Genomic DNA, 14,076 nt, shown 5'->3' with positions numbered 1-14,076 from the left:
CCTGCACTTCTGAACATGCCAGTACTACTGTAGCTAACGGAAAGAAAGGATTTCTTCATGCAGAGCGCAGTTAAACTCTGGGATTCGCTCCCACCAGAGGCACTGATGGCCACCAACTTGGGCTTTAAAAGAGGGTTGGATGAATTCATGGAGGAAAAAGCTATCAATGGCTACTAGCCAAAATGGCTATCCTCTGCCTCCATGGTCAGAGGCAGTACGCTTCTGAAAACCAGTTTTTGGAAACAGCAGGAGGCGAGAGTGCTGTTGCACTCAGATCCTGCTTTTGGGCTTCCCCCTTTGGGACATCTGGTTGGCCCCTGTGAGATGTTCTTACTGGTTTTCATGTGGTATGATTTTGTGATCCTATTTTATTGCAATGTGGTTGCATCCAGTGTTGGTCCTACTCAGCATAGACCCACAGAAATGAATCAGCATGACGCTGAAGTAGAACTTAATTAGATGCCTCTCATCAGGTTGCTTTTATAGTCTTTTAAAAGCATGAAGCGGTTTAGAAAAGTGCTTTGTTAAATGAATAAAATCAAATGCCAGACGTAAAAGATCAAATAAATCTTTAATAAAAAATAAATTAGATCTGGACCAAAAAAAAAAAAAAAGGTTTGGACTGAACAAAACAAACCTAGGTACATTCCGCTTTATCATAAAGATTTATATAATATATATATATTTATATATATTTATATAATCTGAGCACTCAGCCATTTCTATAAAATGTCTTTAGAATAAATGCTTTTTAAAAAAACAATTCCGTTTCTTGCCGTGCTTTTGCCATTCCATGAGATTCCAAGTCCTGACTCTAAGAGGGTTCTTCCTGCGCCGTTACAAGTGCTGTAGAAGAAAGAATTCCAACAGGTGCAGTTTCCCCACCCCTCCTCCCCCAGGGCTGCAAGTGAAACCACACCAGGTAGGATGTTTCTTCCACCTGAAGTTCTAAAATGCACAAGAGCGCCCTCACCATTGGGAATGGCCAGTATCCTCCCCTGCAGCTGGTGCTTAGCAACTTGACTGACACAATTTTGGCCCATTCTGGCCTACGAAAAGACAGGAGGTTGCCACCTTTTTCTTCCAGAAAGGCTCATGTGTCTTTATTAAATGGTTGCATAGGAAGTTGAAATCCATCAGGTGGACCTTCTCCACCCACCTTGCCCCATTGCTACACGTCTGCTGTTGCAGCAAGGTAGAGTGAAGGAGAAGAGCCTCTCCGCTTGTTGCATTTCTGCTGGAGCCCTGGCAAAAGACTAAAGGTGGCAATGTTAGTCTTGAGAAATCATAAAGGCCTAAGAGGAGATTTGGGTGGCAAATCCAACACAAAGTATTAACTATGTGATTAAAAGAATCCATCAGCCTGAAAGCACGTCCTCCCCTGCCCCCACAACCGTCCAAATATTAAATGCAGGATCTTGTTGATAATTCCCACCAACCTTTCTCCCCATCCCACCCGCTTCTAGAAGGCTCCACAACTTCAGAATAAATGTCATTACTGGGCACTCTCCAAACGTTTTGTGTCTTTGAGGGCTCTTGAGCAACGGCTCTTGACAGGCAGGAATTCAACACACTGAGCATCTCCCAGGCATGGGCAGGGCAAAGGCTACTCCTACTGGATTTACTGTTAACAATGCAGGAGCCCAGCCCTGAAAAAAAGTTGGCAACCCTTCACAACAGTGACAGAAAATTATCTCCACTCTCTCTTGGTCCAACAAGATGTTGGGACACACACACAAAGACGTGCATTTGACATGCAGAGAGAGAGACAATATATTCCTATTTCTAAAGATTAAGGTTGCCAACCATTTTACTGGGGCTGGCGCTTGTGCCTTTGACAGTCACCTCATCTGCAGACATTAGCAAACTGCTGTGTTTTATCTCCATGCCATAACAGGAGCTTTACTTCCAAATTTCTGCCAGTGAAGCTCCTGTTATAAAATCACAAGAGCAGGCCAAGCTGGGTTTTCTGGTCAGTTGGCAACACTGCCAGGGCTAAGAAACAGGAAAGAAACCTCTGAGAACCCTCTAGCAGCGCTAAGGTTGCCAGCTTTAGCAAACATCATTACTCTTGTGCCTTTAAGGGCAGTTTGATGTGGAAAAATAAAGTCAAAATCCAGCTACTGAAGCTTCTCTAGGCATGGAGATGAGCACAATCATGTTGCTGTTAAAGACCCAAGAACAGGGGCTATTTAAAAAGTGGGCAACCTCACGAATTACACGGAAAACCAAACTAGAGCAGGAAGCTGGCTTGCAAAGGCCCAGCCTGATGGGTCTTTCTAGAGAAGTATTTTTCCAAACCATGGAGTTTCTGCAAGAGCAACCGAGGAAGATCAAGAAACCTTCCTCTGGACAGTTTGCTGGTCACTGTCAAATTACCCTCCTGCAATGTATAGCGTGTTCTAGGTCAGCCGGGGGACGATGGTGAGATCAGGTGCACACCTAGAACACTCCCAGAACGCTTTGCAACCTTATTGCATCTGTGCCTCTCTGGATATCGTGGGATTTACAGCTCCCCAGTCCAGTGGTGGGTGGAAATCCAGCAACCTTGCTCCACCCCTAGCCATTCAGCCTTCCCTACAGTCCACATAGCACCAGCACATTTTTTAAAATGTGTTTTTCCACCCCGCCTCCGCACATCTGCAAATCAAAGCCAAGCCAATGTGGCTGCCAGGCTTCAGACTCAGTGCTGCCCTCCTCTGGAAGGGGGGGAGTGGGACTGCAGGGGCCTTGGACTCTAGTCTATCCCCCAGCCCTGTTGCTGCAGCTGGTAAGGTTTAGTGCCGGGTGGGCAGGTGCGGTGCGAAACAGATCGAGAGTACCCTCCCCTCACAGGCGTTGCCACTTTAGCACGGCTCACGAAACAGGTTCACAGATCTCAGGGGACGAAGCCACCCCAACGGCGTCCCCCCATATGTGGTACTGCACACCCACAAACGGCTTCCACGAAGAATCGGATCCAACAATTGCAAAGCCAGATAATCCACCCTTGCTCTGATCAAATGCCCCGCCAGCACCAAGCCAGTGGGGTGCAAAGAGTTTGCCTCATTCCAGCCAGTTGTAACTTGAACAAGAGTCTCAGGAACGGGACAGGACCGGCGGGGGGGGGTTGTATGGAAGTGGTAGGGGACCAAAGGTTTGTTGTGCCTTCAGGGAGCGAGGGAGGGAGGAGGCTGCTCCATGACTGGGCATGAAAGCCCCATATCTTTTGGGGTCCGTTAAGTCTTCTTTGCATAGCTAAGATCAACAACTTTATAAAGTCACCTGTGGGTCTCATTCTTTGCCGGAACTTTGTGCGTGGTGCTACAAATTGCCAAGTCGTCTCCCCACTTCCTTGCCACCGTGAAAGGGGACACAGTCTATAAACACTGTGTGAGTATGATGAGCCTATAGCTCAGCCTTGGTCATTAAAAAAAGGGGTGTTGAAGCCTCCCCCAGAAATATTGAGAACAGTACAGGATGTTCTTTCCAGAAACAGGACAGGGCACTGATGGGAATCTCTCTCTTAGTCCCGAGTTCGAATCCCTTTCAGTCCTCTCAGTCATGGTAGTGTCTCTGCCACGATCCCTTTCCCGTGGAGAGGGGCATTTGTGGATGACCAAAGCTCCTTTAGTCCATGAATGCTTTCAATGTGTCCCCAGTTCAAGTAAAGGTGTGAGTCCGGGATCCCAACTGGTCTGCTGACGCTACCGGCTTGGTCCGGCATGGCGCCTCTCCAAGGCGTGCGTGCACGAGGCGCAACAAACAGCCTTGTAGTACGAGTAGACGCAAAGACGAGCCTGCACGATTACCGGGCAATTGTGATATTTGTCCCTGCAGTTCTCATCTGCCAGCCAATGAGAAAGGGGAAAAAAGCAAGATGAAACAACAAAGGGTGAGTATCTCCTCAATCAATTTATTGAACCAGCCAGCAAACCTCACAATAAAGCTGGGACACCCCACCGACCCCCGTCAACATATGTAAATGGGATACAAGATCAGAGAACTCGACTGAGTGGCAGAGAAACACGGTTATGTTTATTTGGATAGGATTTCAGCTCATGTCTTCAATGCTACCAACAGGAATTTAGTGACAGTTTCTGTAATAATCTTATTTGCGCCGGACAAAAGAGGAAAAATGGATCGCTCAGACAGTCTTCCAGTATAAAAAATGGTTACTGGGTCAAGCAACTCTTTCTGGAGATTTCTACAAAAGTTACAAAACAACAAGATGTAGCTTCCTCCTTCGACATCTCCCAAGCCACAAATTTGTATCTGGATGTTGGTTTTTTTCTTGATATATATATATATACAATGTGCCTTTTCTTTCTATTTATTGTCGTTCTGTTTTGGGTGTTTGTAACTAAAACAAGTTCTGGAGGGGAGAAAACATCCTCTTGTTTTCGGTGATGGGGAAAGACCCCTAACCCCCCCCCAATCTTGTTGCTGGACTCCAGCTCCCAGGAGCCGGCTTGGCCAATGGTCAGGGAGTTGGAGGCTGGAAATAACATCTTGAGGGCCACAGATTCCCCATTCCTCTTTTAGAGGGTGATGGATTTCTCCCATTTCCCCGACCCCTGTAAAAACCTCGCTGTGTGATTTGCAGAAATGCATCCCACTTTTTTGGGGGGGGCAGTCTACCTCTGACCCCACCACCAATTTATGGTCTCCATCTTTGGCGGCCGACGGGAGCTAGGCAGGTTTTCTTACCGAGGTCTGGAAGACAGGGCTGGATGTTGCAGGGGCGTTTCTTGATTGGCTTGAGATCTGGCGGGCAGAGGCTGCTCAGGGTTTTGTTCTGGGTCAGGCATTGGACCTCCCGCACCTGGACACCTCCCACACAGGACTTGGAGCACTGCAGGGACAAGGGGAAAGGGGTTTACAGAGCCATTGGGAGGAGCCCCTCACCTGGGGGGGTGTTCCCTGCTGCGCCCGATGTACTCTTTTGTATCTTCTCCTTCTCTAGTCCCCTGGAACTTCTACAGGACAGAAGGACCCCAAGGGGGCTCCACGGACAGAGAAATGTTCTGTTTGGTCTAACCGAACAATCCGGCAGAATATGCAAGAGTTCTGGCCTTTTTGTTTAATGAGTTACCAGCTACGGCAATATCACCACCTGACTAATGCCATAGTTCCCTCTATTTCCAATGCTCAGGGTGTGAGTGCTGGTCCATATGTGTGGCCAAAAGGGCATCATTTGCACACAAAAGAGAGGTTATCGGCAGGGTTTTTTTTTGGGGGGGGGGGAACCCTCGAGGTTTGTGGAAGTAGATAAAAGGTGAGTGGTTGGAGTGACAGACTAGCACCTGGGAGACCAGGATTCGAATCCCCAGACAGCCATGAAGTTCACTGGGTGTGACCTTGGACCAGTCACTGTCTCTCAGCATAACCTACCTCACAGGGTTCTTGTGAGGATAAAACAGAGAGGGAGGAGAACCAAGAACGCCACCTTGAGCTCACTGCAGGAAAGGTGAGCTCTATATGTTACAATAACAACAGCAACAAAATCTTTAAAAATATCTTAAAAACAAACATCTAAAAAAAGTCAAAAACTAAAAATCTTTTTTAAAAAAACTTTTAAAAAAATGCTTTAAAAACAATTCCAGTACAGAGGAGGAATGGGACAAAGGTATCTACTCAAAAGGCTTGTTGGGAGAAGAATTGCTAGCCATGCCGGACTCCCAGCCTTGGGGGCTGGTGGGGGAAGCTGTGTCCCCAGTGGACACTCGCTCGGACTCACCATGCTCCAGGCCGTGGAGAACCAGTGAGCCTCACAGAAGCTGCTAACACAGGACTGGAGGGTGGGCGGCTTCTCCAGATGGATGCATTCAGAAGCCTCCGTCACATTGAACTCTGTGCCCAGTTTGCTGACACAGATGATATCACGCCGCTGGGTGCCGGTGCCACAGTCCGATGAGCACTGTAGGAGGAATGCACAGAGGAAATCAGACACCTGGAGGTGGAAGGGACCTCGGGGGGTCATCTAGCTCAGTCCCTGCTCAAAGCAGGGCTTGCTTCCTTCAACCTGAGTGTCTCAAGCAGATGGCCACTTGCCCTCTGCTTTAAAAACTCCAATGAAGGACAGTCCATCAACTCATGAGGCACTCTCCGTTCCGCTGCTCAACAGTCCGTACTGATAGAAAGCTTCTCCTAAAGTTTAGTCAAAATCTGCCTTCCTACAGCTCCTGCAAGGTCCTAGCCCTGCCGTTTGGAGCAGGGATAGAGAAATCCGATTTTCTTCACATTTTAATGAGAAACTAATTAACAAATCTCAAACTAATAAGCAAACCGATAAACACAAGAAAATGAAATAGCTCCATCGGCACCTATGATAGCCAAAGGAATCCTCCATGTATAGGGGAAGTTTATTTTGAAGACGGTCCGGAAATTACAGCTGGTACAGAATGCGGCGGCATGGTTGCTTAAGAACAGCCGCCGCCGTGACCATATCACCCCAGTGCTAGAAGATCTGCACTGGTTACCAGTTGTTTACCGAGCCCAATTCAAGGTGTTGGTGTTAACCTTTAAAGCCTTACACGGTTTCAGTCCAGTTTATCTAATGGAACGCCTCCAGCATCACCAAATAGGCCGCCTGACAAGATCAGCCTCACAAGACCTTCTCTCGGTCCCACCAGTTAGAACAGCTAGGCTGGTGCGGACCAGAGAGAGGGCATTTTCAATTGTGGCTCCCACCCTCTGGAACTCTCTGCCATATGATCTTCGGCATACCCCCTCCCTGGTAATTTTCCGCCAAAGATTGAAAACGTGGCTGTTCCAACCGGCATATAGGATTTCAGGGTAATTTTAGTTTATAGTGTATAGATGTTACAGATTGTTATAATTGTATAATTGTATTTATATGTGTACTTAATTTTATGTACGCCGCCTAGAGTGGCCGTTCATTCGGCCAGATAGGCGGCCTAAAAATAAAATTTTATTATTATATTATTATCTTGAAATACCAGAATTTGGAGACAAGCTATTGTAGAGGGCTTTCAGGCCCTGTTAGTGGGCTTCTGTGGGGCAATGGGGAATGCCTGGCCAGCCACCTCCTTGGAAGGCAGATGCTGGACTTAGCTGGATCCTCACCCTGATCCATGGAGGGAATTCTTATCTGCCTCTGGAGGCCATTCTTACTTGCCACAGAGCAGCATCCACAAGACTGAATTTGTCCTTCCCCATTTGAAGGGCGCTCGTTTACAAACTTGTCTGATATCAGTTTAACTGTTGCAGCTTCTTTCTGCAGCAAGGAATCATGGAATCTGTACTATTGTGGAGCCAAGATGCCTCCTGTGAATAATCACTAGCCCCTTCAAAGAACTACAATTCCCAGGATGCCTTAAGATGGAAACTGCAGCAGGGAAATGGACTTTCGCAAACTGGCTCCAAGGGAGCTTTTGCAAACCGGCTTCCAACAATGCAGAGTATTGCTTTAGGTCTCTGCCTCTCGCCCACTCACCGGGCTCCAAGGCCCCCTGTACCACTGGGTCACCCGCTGGCATGGGCCGCCGTTACATGCTCTCATGTCAGCTGGCTTGGTGCCTGCGCAATTCTCTTCCTCTTGCCCGTTGGCATTGCTGGATAGACAGACCACCGACCGCCTCTGGATCCCTGTTCCACACTCTGCTGAGCACTAGAATGGGGAGAGCAAGAGGGGGACACAGAGAGGGAACAGCAGACAATAGATAATTCTGCGCTTCATAATATGAATTCAGTATTTTATTATACAATATGCAATTTTTCCTCCTCTAGAGTGCCTTTGTAATATTTGCCCTAATTTTCTCTCTCTCTCTCCCCCCCCCTTTTCTTGGCGATCACTCGTGACCAAGTAAGATTGTCTTCCAAAATATACTCTTTAACAATGGATCCGTCTGAATCTGTATCCACCGCCGATGTACCAGACCATGACTAGAGGCTTTTGGATTTCACAGTCCTGCCCCCGTCGCCATTTGCCAATCGCCATGGGACTTTTGTTATGGAAGACGCCTGTGCGTGAATTTGTTTTATGTGGGGAGATCAGTGCACCACAATCAACACATAATCTTGACAGAAAAAGGCTTTGATCCAATGGCATGGGTACCACGACGATTGGAAGTCGTTTATCTGCTGCAGCCTTCACAGCCGTTGTAACGTACACATTGTTCTCCTCCTCCTGTTCTGCCGTTGAGGACATTCTTGGATCATTCTTTGTCTGGTTCCTCTCCCTTGACCTTACCGCCATGGGTGACCCTGCTGGGAGTACATGACTCCCGGCGGCACCGCTCACAGGGTTCATTGGAACACACAAGCCCACTCACCACTACACACACACACCCCTTGCCCTCTCCTCAGCTGAAGATGTGTCACTTGCTCCAGGCTCTGATGGGCATCTCATTCCAAACCACAGAGAGATTCCCAGCTATAAGGAGCTCACGTGGACGAAGCATCTACACTACATTAACCAGCAACCTCCCTAATAAAGGAAGGGTCAGTCAGCAGCATAATGCTTTCATTTGGCAGTGAATTGGATTGCTCAGGCAAGCTGCATGGCTCTTCTGATTTCCTTTTCGATATCCCAGCACCTGAACAGCAGCCTGTGAGGGAGACATTTCCAGCTCCTCTTCCACAAACGTTCAGACCTCCTTTGCAGAAATCTCTAGGGTTTTGTTGAAAAGTGCCTTAGAGTTAACTGAACGCCACTGTAATGAATTGAAGTGCATTTATTTCAAGAGTCAGGCACAGATTTGTATGTGTGTGTGTGTCCAGAAATGGGAGGGTAGCCTGGGAGGTTTAACGTACCCCCGGAAGGAGGGGGAATTTGGGGTTGGGAAAGATCGGCAAGGAAGGCCGGGGGGGGGGGCGGCGGGAAATAGGTACCGTGTTACTCCAGTCGCTGTAAAACCAGGTGCGCACGCAAGGCCCCATGTCGCACGCTTCGCTGGTCTTCGGCCGATGGTTTCCTGGGCAGTCGCTATCGCGCAGCAAGTCGCCGTGGTTACTGATGCAGCGAACGTGGCGCGTTCGATGTCCTGTGCCACACAGAACAGAGCACTGGAAGGCAGGGCGTGGGGAGGGAAGGAAAGAAGGAGAGAATCTGTCATGCATAGCCCCCAAAACATCAAAATGCAGGTGGATTTGGTGGAGGATTCCACACAGGCATGATTTGAAGGGATTTCTTTTTAAAAATTATTTCTAAACCGCACTTTCATGGAAAATATAACAAGGTTATGGACAACACAAAAAACGCGACACTAGGATAACAGCAATGAAAAAAAAACATCAATAGCATAATCAATAAAAATCGGCTGATAAAATAATTCACATTCCAAAGACCTGTCTGAACAATAAAGTTTTAAAAAGATATCTGAAATAATGTAGGGATGATTCCTGCTGGGCATCTGCAGACTGGGAGTTGCACAGGGCAGGGCCTATCAGGCTAAAGGCTCAATGGCTGGTAAAGGCTAATCAAACCTCAGGGCCATGGGGGACCAGCAAAAGTGCCCCACCAGAAGAGCCCAGAGATCGAAGTGGAGCGTAAGGAATCAGCCCTGAAGGTACTTGGGGCCCAAGTTGTGTAGGGCTTTGTGGATTAAAACAAGAACCCTGAACCTGGCCCGGTTGCGAACCAGCAGACACCGTAGCTCTCTCAGCAAAGGGGCAAACATGTTGCCAGTAATCTGCTCCTGTGAGCTGTCTGGCTGTTGCATTCTGCAGTAGCTGAATCTTCTGGATATGAGGGCAGCCCTATACCACCACCACCACCACCACCTCCATAGAATAGCAGAGTTGCAAGGGGCCTAAAAGGCCATCAAGTCCACCCCCTGCTCAATGCCGGAATCCATCATCACCAACATTTTAACATATATCTTGCCCTTCCTCTCGAAGGAGCCCAGGACAGCGAACATAAAACAATTAAACAGGAAAAGCATTCTAAAAAGTTAAAACATTCTAAAATAAAGTTAAAAACATTTTTTTTCATCTGTGATCTCCAGGCTGCCAGGCACAGTCCCTTTAACCATCAAGTGCCCGGGTAAAACAGGAAGGTTTTCAAACATTCCTCCTGAAAGTCAACAGAGACGGAGACAGACACACCTTGCTGGGGAGGGCATTCCACAAACAGAGAGCCACCACTGAACAGGCCCTGTCACGGGTTCAGGTAAGTGCGTTATAGTAATCCAGCCTTGAGTGGAGGAACCAGGCCAACATCTTACATGGTCAACATCTGACACTGCTGTCCATTTTGCACCCCTGGGCAGGAGTCACTACCTGAGTGGTCACTACCACTTCTCATAGCAAAATAAGCCTCACTTGGGCTTCTGGGAACAGAATCTGACAAAATGGCCGAATTCTCATCTTTATCCAACACTCCCCCCCTCCCCAATCCCGCCCTGCTCTCTCCCTTCCACTGGGATTCCTTACTGAGCTCCAGTTGGTGCGGACCTCCCAATGGCTGCACATCTGCACCTGGCAGGCCTGGGTGCCGTTGGGCTTCTCCAGCTGCCCACAGTGCTGAGGGTGCACCATGGTGGTGCGGTTGGCGTAGATCTGCCGGCACAAGACCTGGCGATGTTGGGTGCCCAGGCCGCACGATTTGCTGCAGGCTGACCATTCGCCTGTGTCCCAGCTGAAAGAGACAGGGTTGGGTGGGTGGGTGGGTGGAATAAGCGAAAGAGAGACAGGATGAGCAGCGGAAGAAATGTTGCTTGCAAAAAAGCCCTCGTGAAAATTCATCAGCGTTTTCGTGCACATTTATTCTATTGTAAACTGCCCAGAGAACTTCGGCTATGGGGCGGTATATAAATGCAATAAATAAATAAATAATGATGCATGTTGGCTTGCAATTTTGCCTTATATACAAATGTGTGCAAGCAATTCCCCCTAATATAATGCATCTTGTATGTTACTGTCCCAAATATATATGCGTTTATATGCATCCTTTACTGCATTGCAAAATTCAGAGAAGCGCAAATCTAGAAGGATGGCTATGTTTTGGTTTGTGCGTTATTTCTGAAAGTGCAAATTAGGTAGGTTCGTCTTTAATGCAAAGCAAATCATATTTCTTCCCTCTCTCTGCTGCAGAATGAGAAGCGAAGATCTGGATGCACAACCCTCTTTGCCTCACATCCAAATTGCACATTTGGTATTCATGGCCCGCATGACCTAAATGGTTTCTAGAATTGCTGGACACAAGGCTCAACATTGTGAGATCGCCGCATGTCATCAAGCCGTTCCCGTCTGCCGGAGACAGATGTGTCCTCGCTGTTCTTGCAACAGCAGCTCGCCCTGTCTAGCGGTGGCGAAAGCTTTGGTTGAGCAAGAAAGGGGGAAGCACGGCGCTCCAAAGTTCCGACGGACAGGGATTGCTATTCCTGTGAAAGAAGCAGCTTCTCCTGACTGCAGTTCAGTTTAAAGATGGCTTGCGCAAGCTGGGGTGTGTGTGTCTTGCTCAAGATTGTGGTGATTTGCTAACCGCCGTTCTCCCAAGCGGCCTGTCATTTCCTGCAAGCTTACGCCTGCAGTTTTAACATCTCAGTTGACAGTTGATTCGCTCCAAGCCACAACAGAAGTGTAGAAGTGGGTCGCCTTTCTGTAACCCCCCTGGATAACCTGATCAAATTGATTTGTGCGTGGGGAGTTCATCTATATCCCTGTTTGGTATAACACAAGGGGTTGTTCTGAGCCCTCCAGGCCTGCAGCGGGCAGCAGCTGCCTAAACAAAGGCGGCCAAGATGGAAGGGCTGAAACACTCACTAGGCTGGGCAGGGCTCAGTGTTGCATGCCTCTTCTGACACGATGGGCTTGGGAAAGAGGTGGCACTTCTCTTCCCCCACCTCTTCTTGGGAGGCACGAGAGACGCAGCGGTAGACCGACTGCCAGAATCCTGGAGGGAAAAAGATGATGGTCAAAGGCCAAGAACCACAGAATTCAGTATACTAGCAACACACCTTTTCCCCCTTAAATTAACTTTCTAGTCCATAAGGCTATGAAGAAGATGATGATCAAAGGCCAAGAACTGCAGAATTCAGAAAACTAGTAACCCAACTTCTTTTTCTTACATCAAATTTCTAGTCCTCAAGGCTGTGAAGAAAAGGAAGATCAAGGGCCAAGAACTGCAGAATTCAGAATACTAGCAACCCAACCTTTTTTTTTCTTAAATCAAGTTTCTAGTCCTTAAAGTTTTGAAATAGAAGATCTAGAACCATAGGATTCAGAATACTGGCAACTTAAGGTTTTTAAAGAAGTTTCCAGTCCCTAAGGCTGTGAAGAATTATTTGGCGGTTGATACTTGATAACAAGTTAAAGCTCTATTTTATATTTGTCTGATGCTGCTTTTATGTATTTCATATAGGTTTTAATACATTATTTTTCTTTCCTCTGCATAGCGCTCAGTTCTTTGCCATAGTTACTGGGCGCCTAACAAGTTTTAGTAAATAAATTTTAAAAATACTTGGGATGGTTGCACAGCACTTTCTCAAAGCATTCAAAGTGCTCCGCGTACCTAACCCTTACAACAACCATGCAAGGTAAGGGAGTGCTGTTATCCTCCATTTTGCAGATGGTGGAAACAGGCTGAGAGAGCGTGCTAAGGCTACTGAGGAAGTTCATGGCAGAGGTGAGATTTGAACCACGGACTTCCCCAGTTTGAAGCTCAGTCTTTTAACCACTGTGCTATTCCAGCTCTCTTAAAGGGAGTCTTTTACAGTTCCTGTTCGTTACTTAAACGATTACAGAAAAATTAGGAAAAAAATACACTTTGCAAAAAAAAAAAAAAAAGGGAGGTACTAGATGAATCCATGGAGGACCAGAGCTTCTAATAGCCAGATAGTCAAGCTGAACCTCCACATTCAGGGGCAGTCTACCTTTGAATGCTAGCCACTGAGGCAAACAGGGGGAAAGGGACTGTTTTGCCCCCTGCCCTCCAAGACTCACCCTTCCCACAGGTGGCCGAGCAGTCCGTGTTGCCGATCCGTCTCCAGTAGAAGTCGTGCGGATTTTCAGCACTGTACTGGGGTGGGGGTGGCAAGGGTGGGACGCGGACATTCCGTTGCAGGATCCCGGGTCTCCTTCCCGATTGGCTGGCTGAGATGGGAGGCACCGGAGCCATGGCATGGCTCCTCCCCGATTGGTTGGACAAGACCGGGAAGCGAGGCGGGATGAGATTCCGTGTGTCCGCCGGCCTTGGCCGGAGGTGGCCGGCGGGGGGCTCCATCTGGTTGCTGGGGGGAACCATGGTCAAGGCACCTGGTGGTTATGGGGGGAGGAGAGAAGGTTGGTTTTCCCCCAACAATTGACTCTATAAAAGTGAGGGTCTTTGTTTTATTCTGGACCCCACCAGCAGCTCCAGCAACCTCACACCTGAACTCGGGACTCAAAGGAGCTTCCTGCACCAGAATAGGAGAGGCGGGGGGTTTTGGCTCACCAAAGTCCTGCCGAGGCCTACGGAGGTCAGGATTGGGGCTCTCCGGCTGGGCCGAGGCCAGGAAGAACTGGTAAGAGACACCAGGATTGTCTTGCTGGAAGATCATCTGTGGAAGCCAGCAAAAAGGAATGAAGGCAGGGCAGAACAGGGAGCTTGGGGCTGGTGAGGGGGATGAGAACGACACAGAATGTGCACCTTCAGTTCCCGTCCCGATTCAGACTGCAGTTCCCTCCCTTTTGTGGGACAAACAGAGCCTTTCCACATCAGGATCCTCTCCCAAGTGAGAACACCAGAGAAGAGTCCTGATGACCAGACCAGGCGCACCTGGGTGGGGAGGAAGTTCCACAACTTAGGGGCCACCACAGAGAATGCCCTTAAAATGCTTAAGAATGTCTTTCAGATATTTGGAGCCTAAGTCGTTTAGCACTAATGTGCGCACCTTGAATTGGCCCTGGAAACGAGTTGGCAACCAATGCAGCTGTTTTAAAATCGGGGTTATATGACTCCTACAGGGAACCCCAGCCAGTAATCTGGCGGCTGCATTTTGGACCAGTTGGCATTTCCAAGTCGTCAACAGAAAGCTCTACTTCTAACTGTACTCATTCTCCATGCATGAGCCCCTTTAGACTTTGCAAACCATGACCAACACACTTTTCCAATGTAGCTTTGCTGTCTTCAGGGCTAGAAACTTGATTTTT

At 48.1% G+C, this 14,076-nt stretch overlaps 1 protein-coding gene across 9 annotated transcripts in view; it reads right to left on the bottom strand.

Moving 5' to 3' along the window:
• Positions 1–603: 603 nt before the first annotated feature.
• ADAMTSL4 (ADAMTS like 4) overlaps positions 604–14,076 on the bottom strand; it is an 84,101-nt gene continuing 70,628 nt past the window's right edge. For all 9 annotated transcript variants that reach the window (XM_061605654.1, XM_061605662.1, XM_061605659.1 and 6 more), the window contains 9 exons: positions 13,379–13,484; positions 12,889–13,200; positions 11,710–11,839; positions 10,378–10,582; positions 8,836–9,009; positions 7,439–7,612; positions 5,720–5,899; positions 4,690–4,834; positions 604–3,826 (listed from right to left, as the gene is read on the bottom strand). In XM_061605654.1, the coding sequence (XP_061461638.1) occupies positions 3,687–3,826; positions 4,690–4,834; positions 5,720–5,899; positions 7,439–7,612; positions 8,836–9,009; positions 10,378–10,582; positions 11,710–11,839; positions 12,889–13,200; positions 13,379–13,484 (1,566 nt within the window). In that variant the 3' untranslated portion in view covers positions 604–3,686. The remainder of the gene's footprint in view (positions 3,827–4,689; positions 4,835–5,719; positions 5,900–7,438; positions 7,613–8,835; positions 9,010–10,377; positions 10,583–11,709; positions 11,840–12,888; positions 13,201–13,378; positions 13,485–14,076) is intronic.

The sequence above is a fragment of the Rhineura floridana genome, chromosome 22 (assembly GCF_030035675.1).
Source record: "Rhineura floridana isolate rRhiFlo1 chromosome 22, rRhiFlo1.hap2, whole genome shotgun sequence".
Taxonomy (NCBI): domain Eukaryota; kingdom Metazoa; phylum Chordata; class Lepidosauria; order Squamata; family Rhineuridae; genus Rhineura; species Rhineura floridana.
This window is presented reverse-complemented; position numbering and strand designations above follow the sequence as displayed.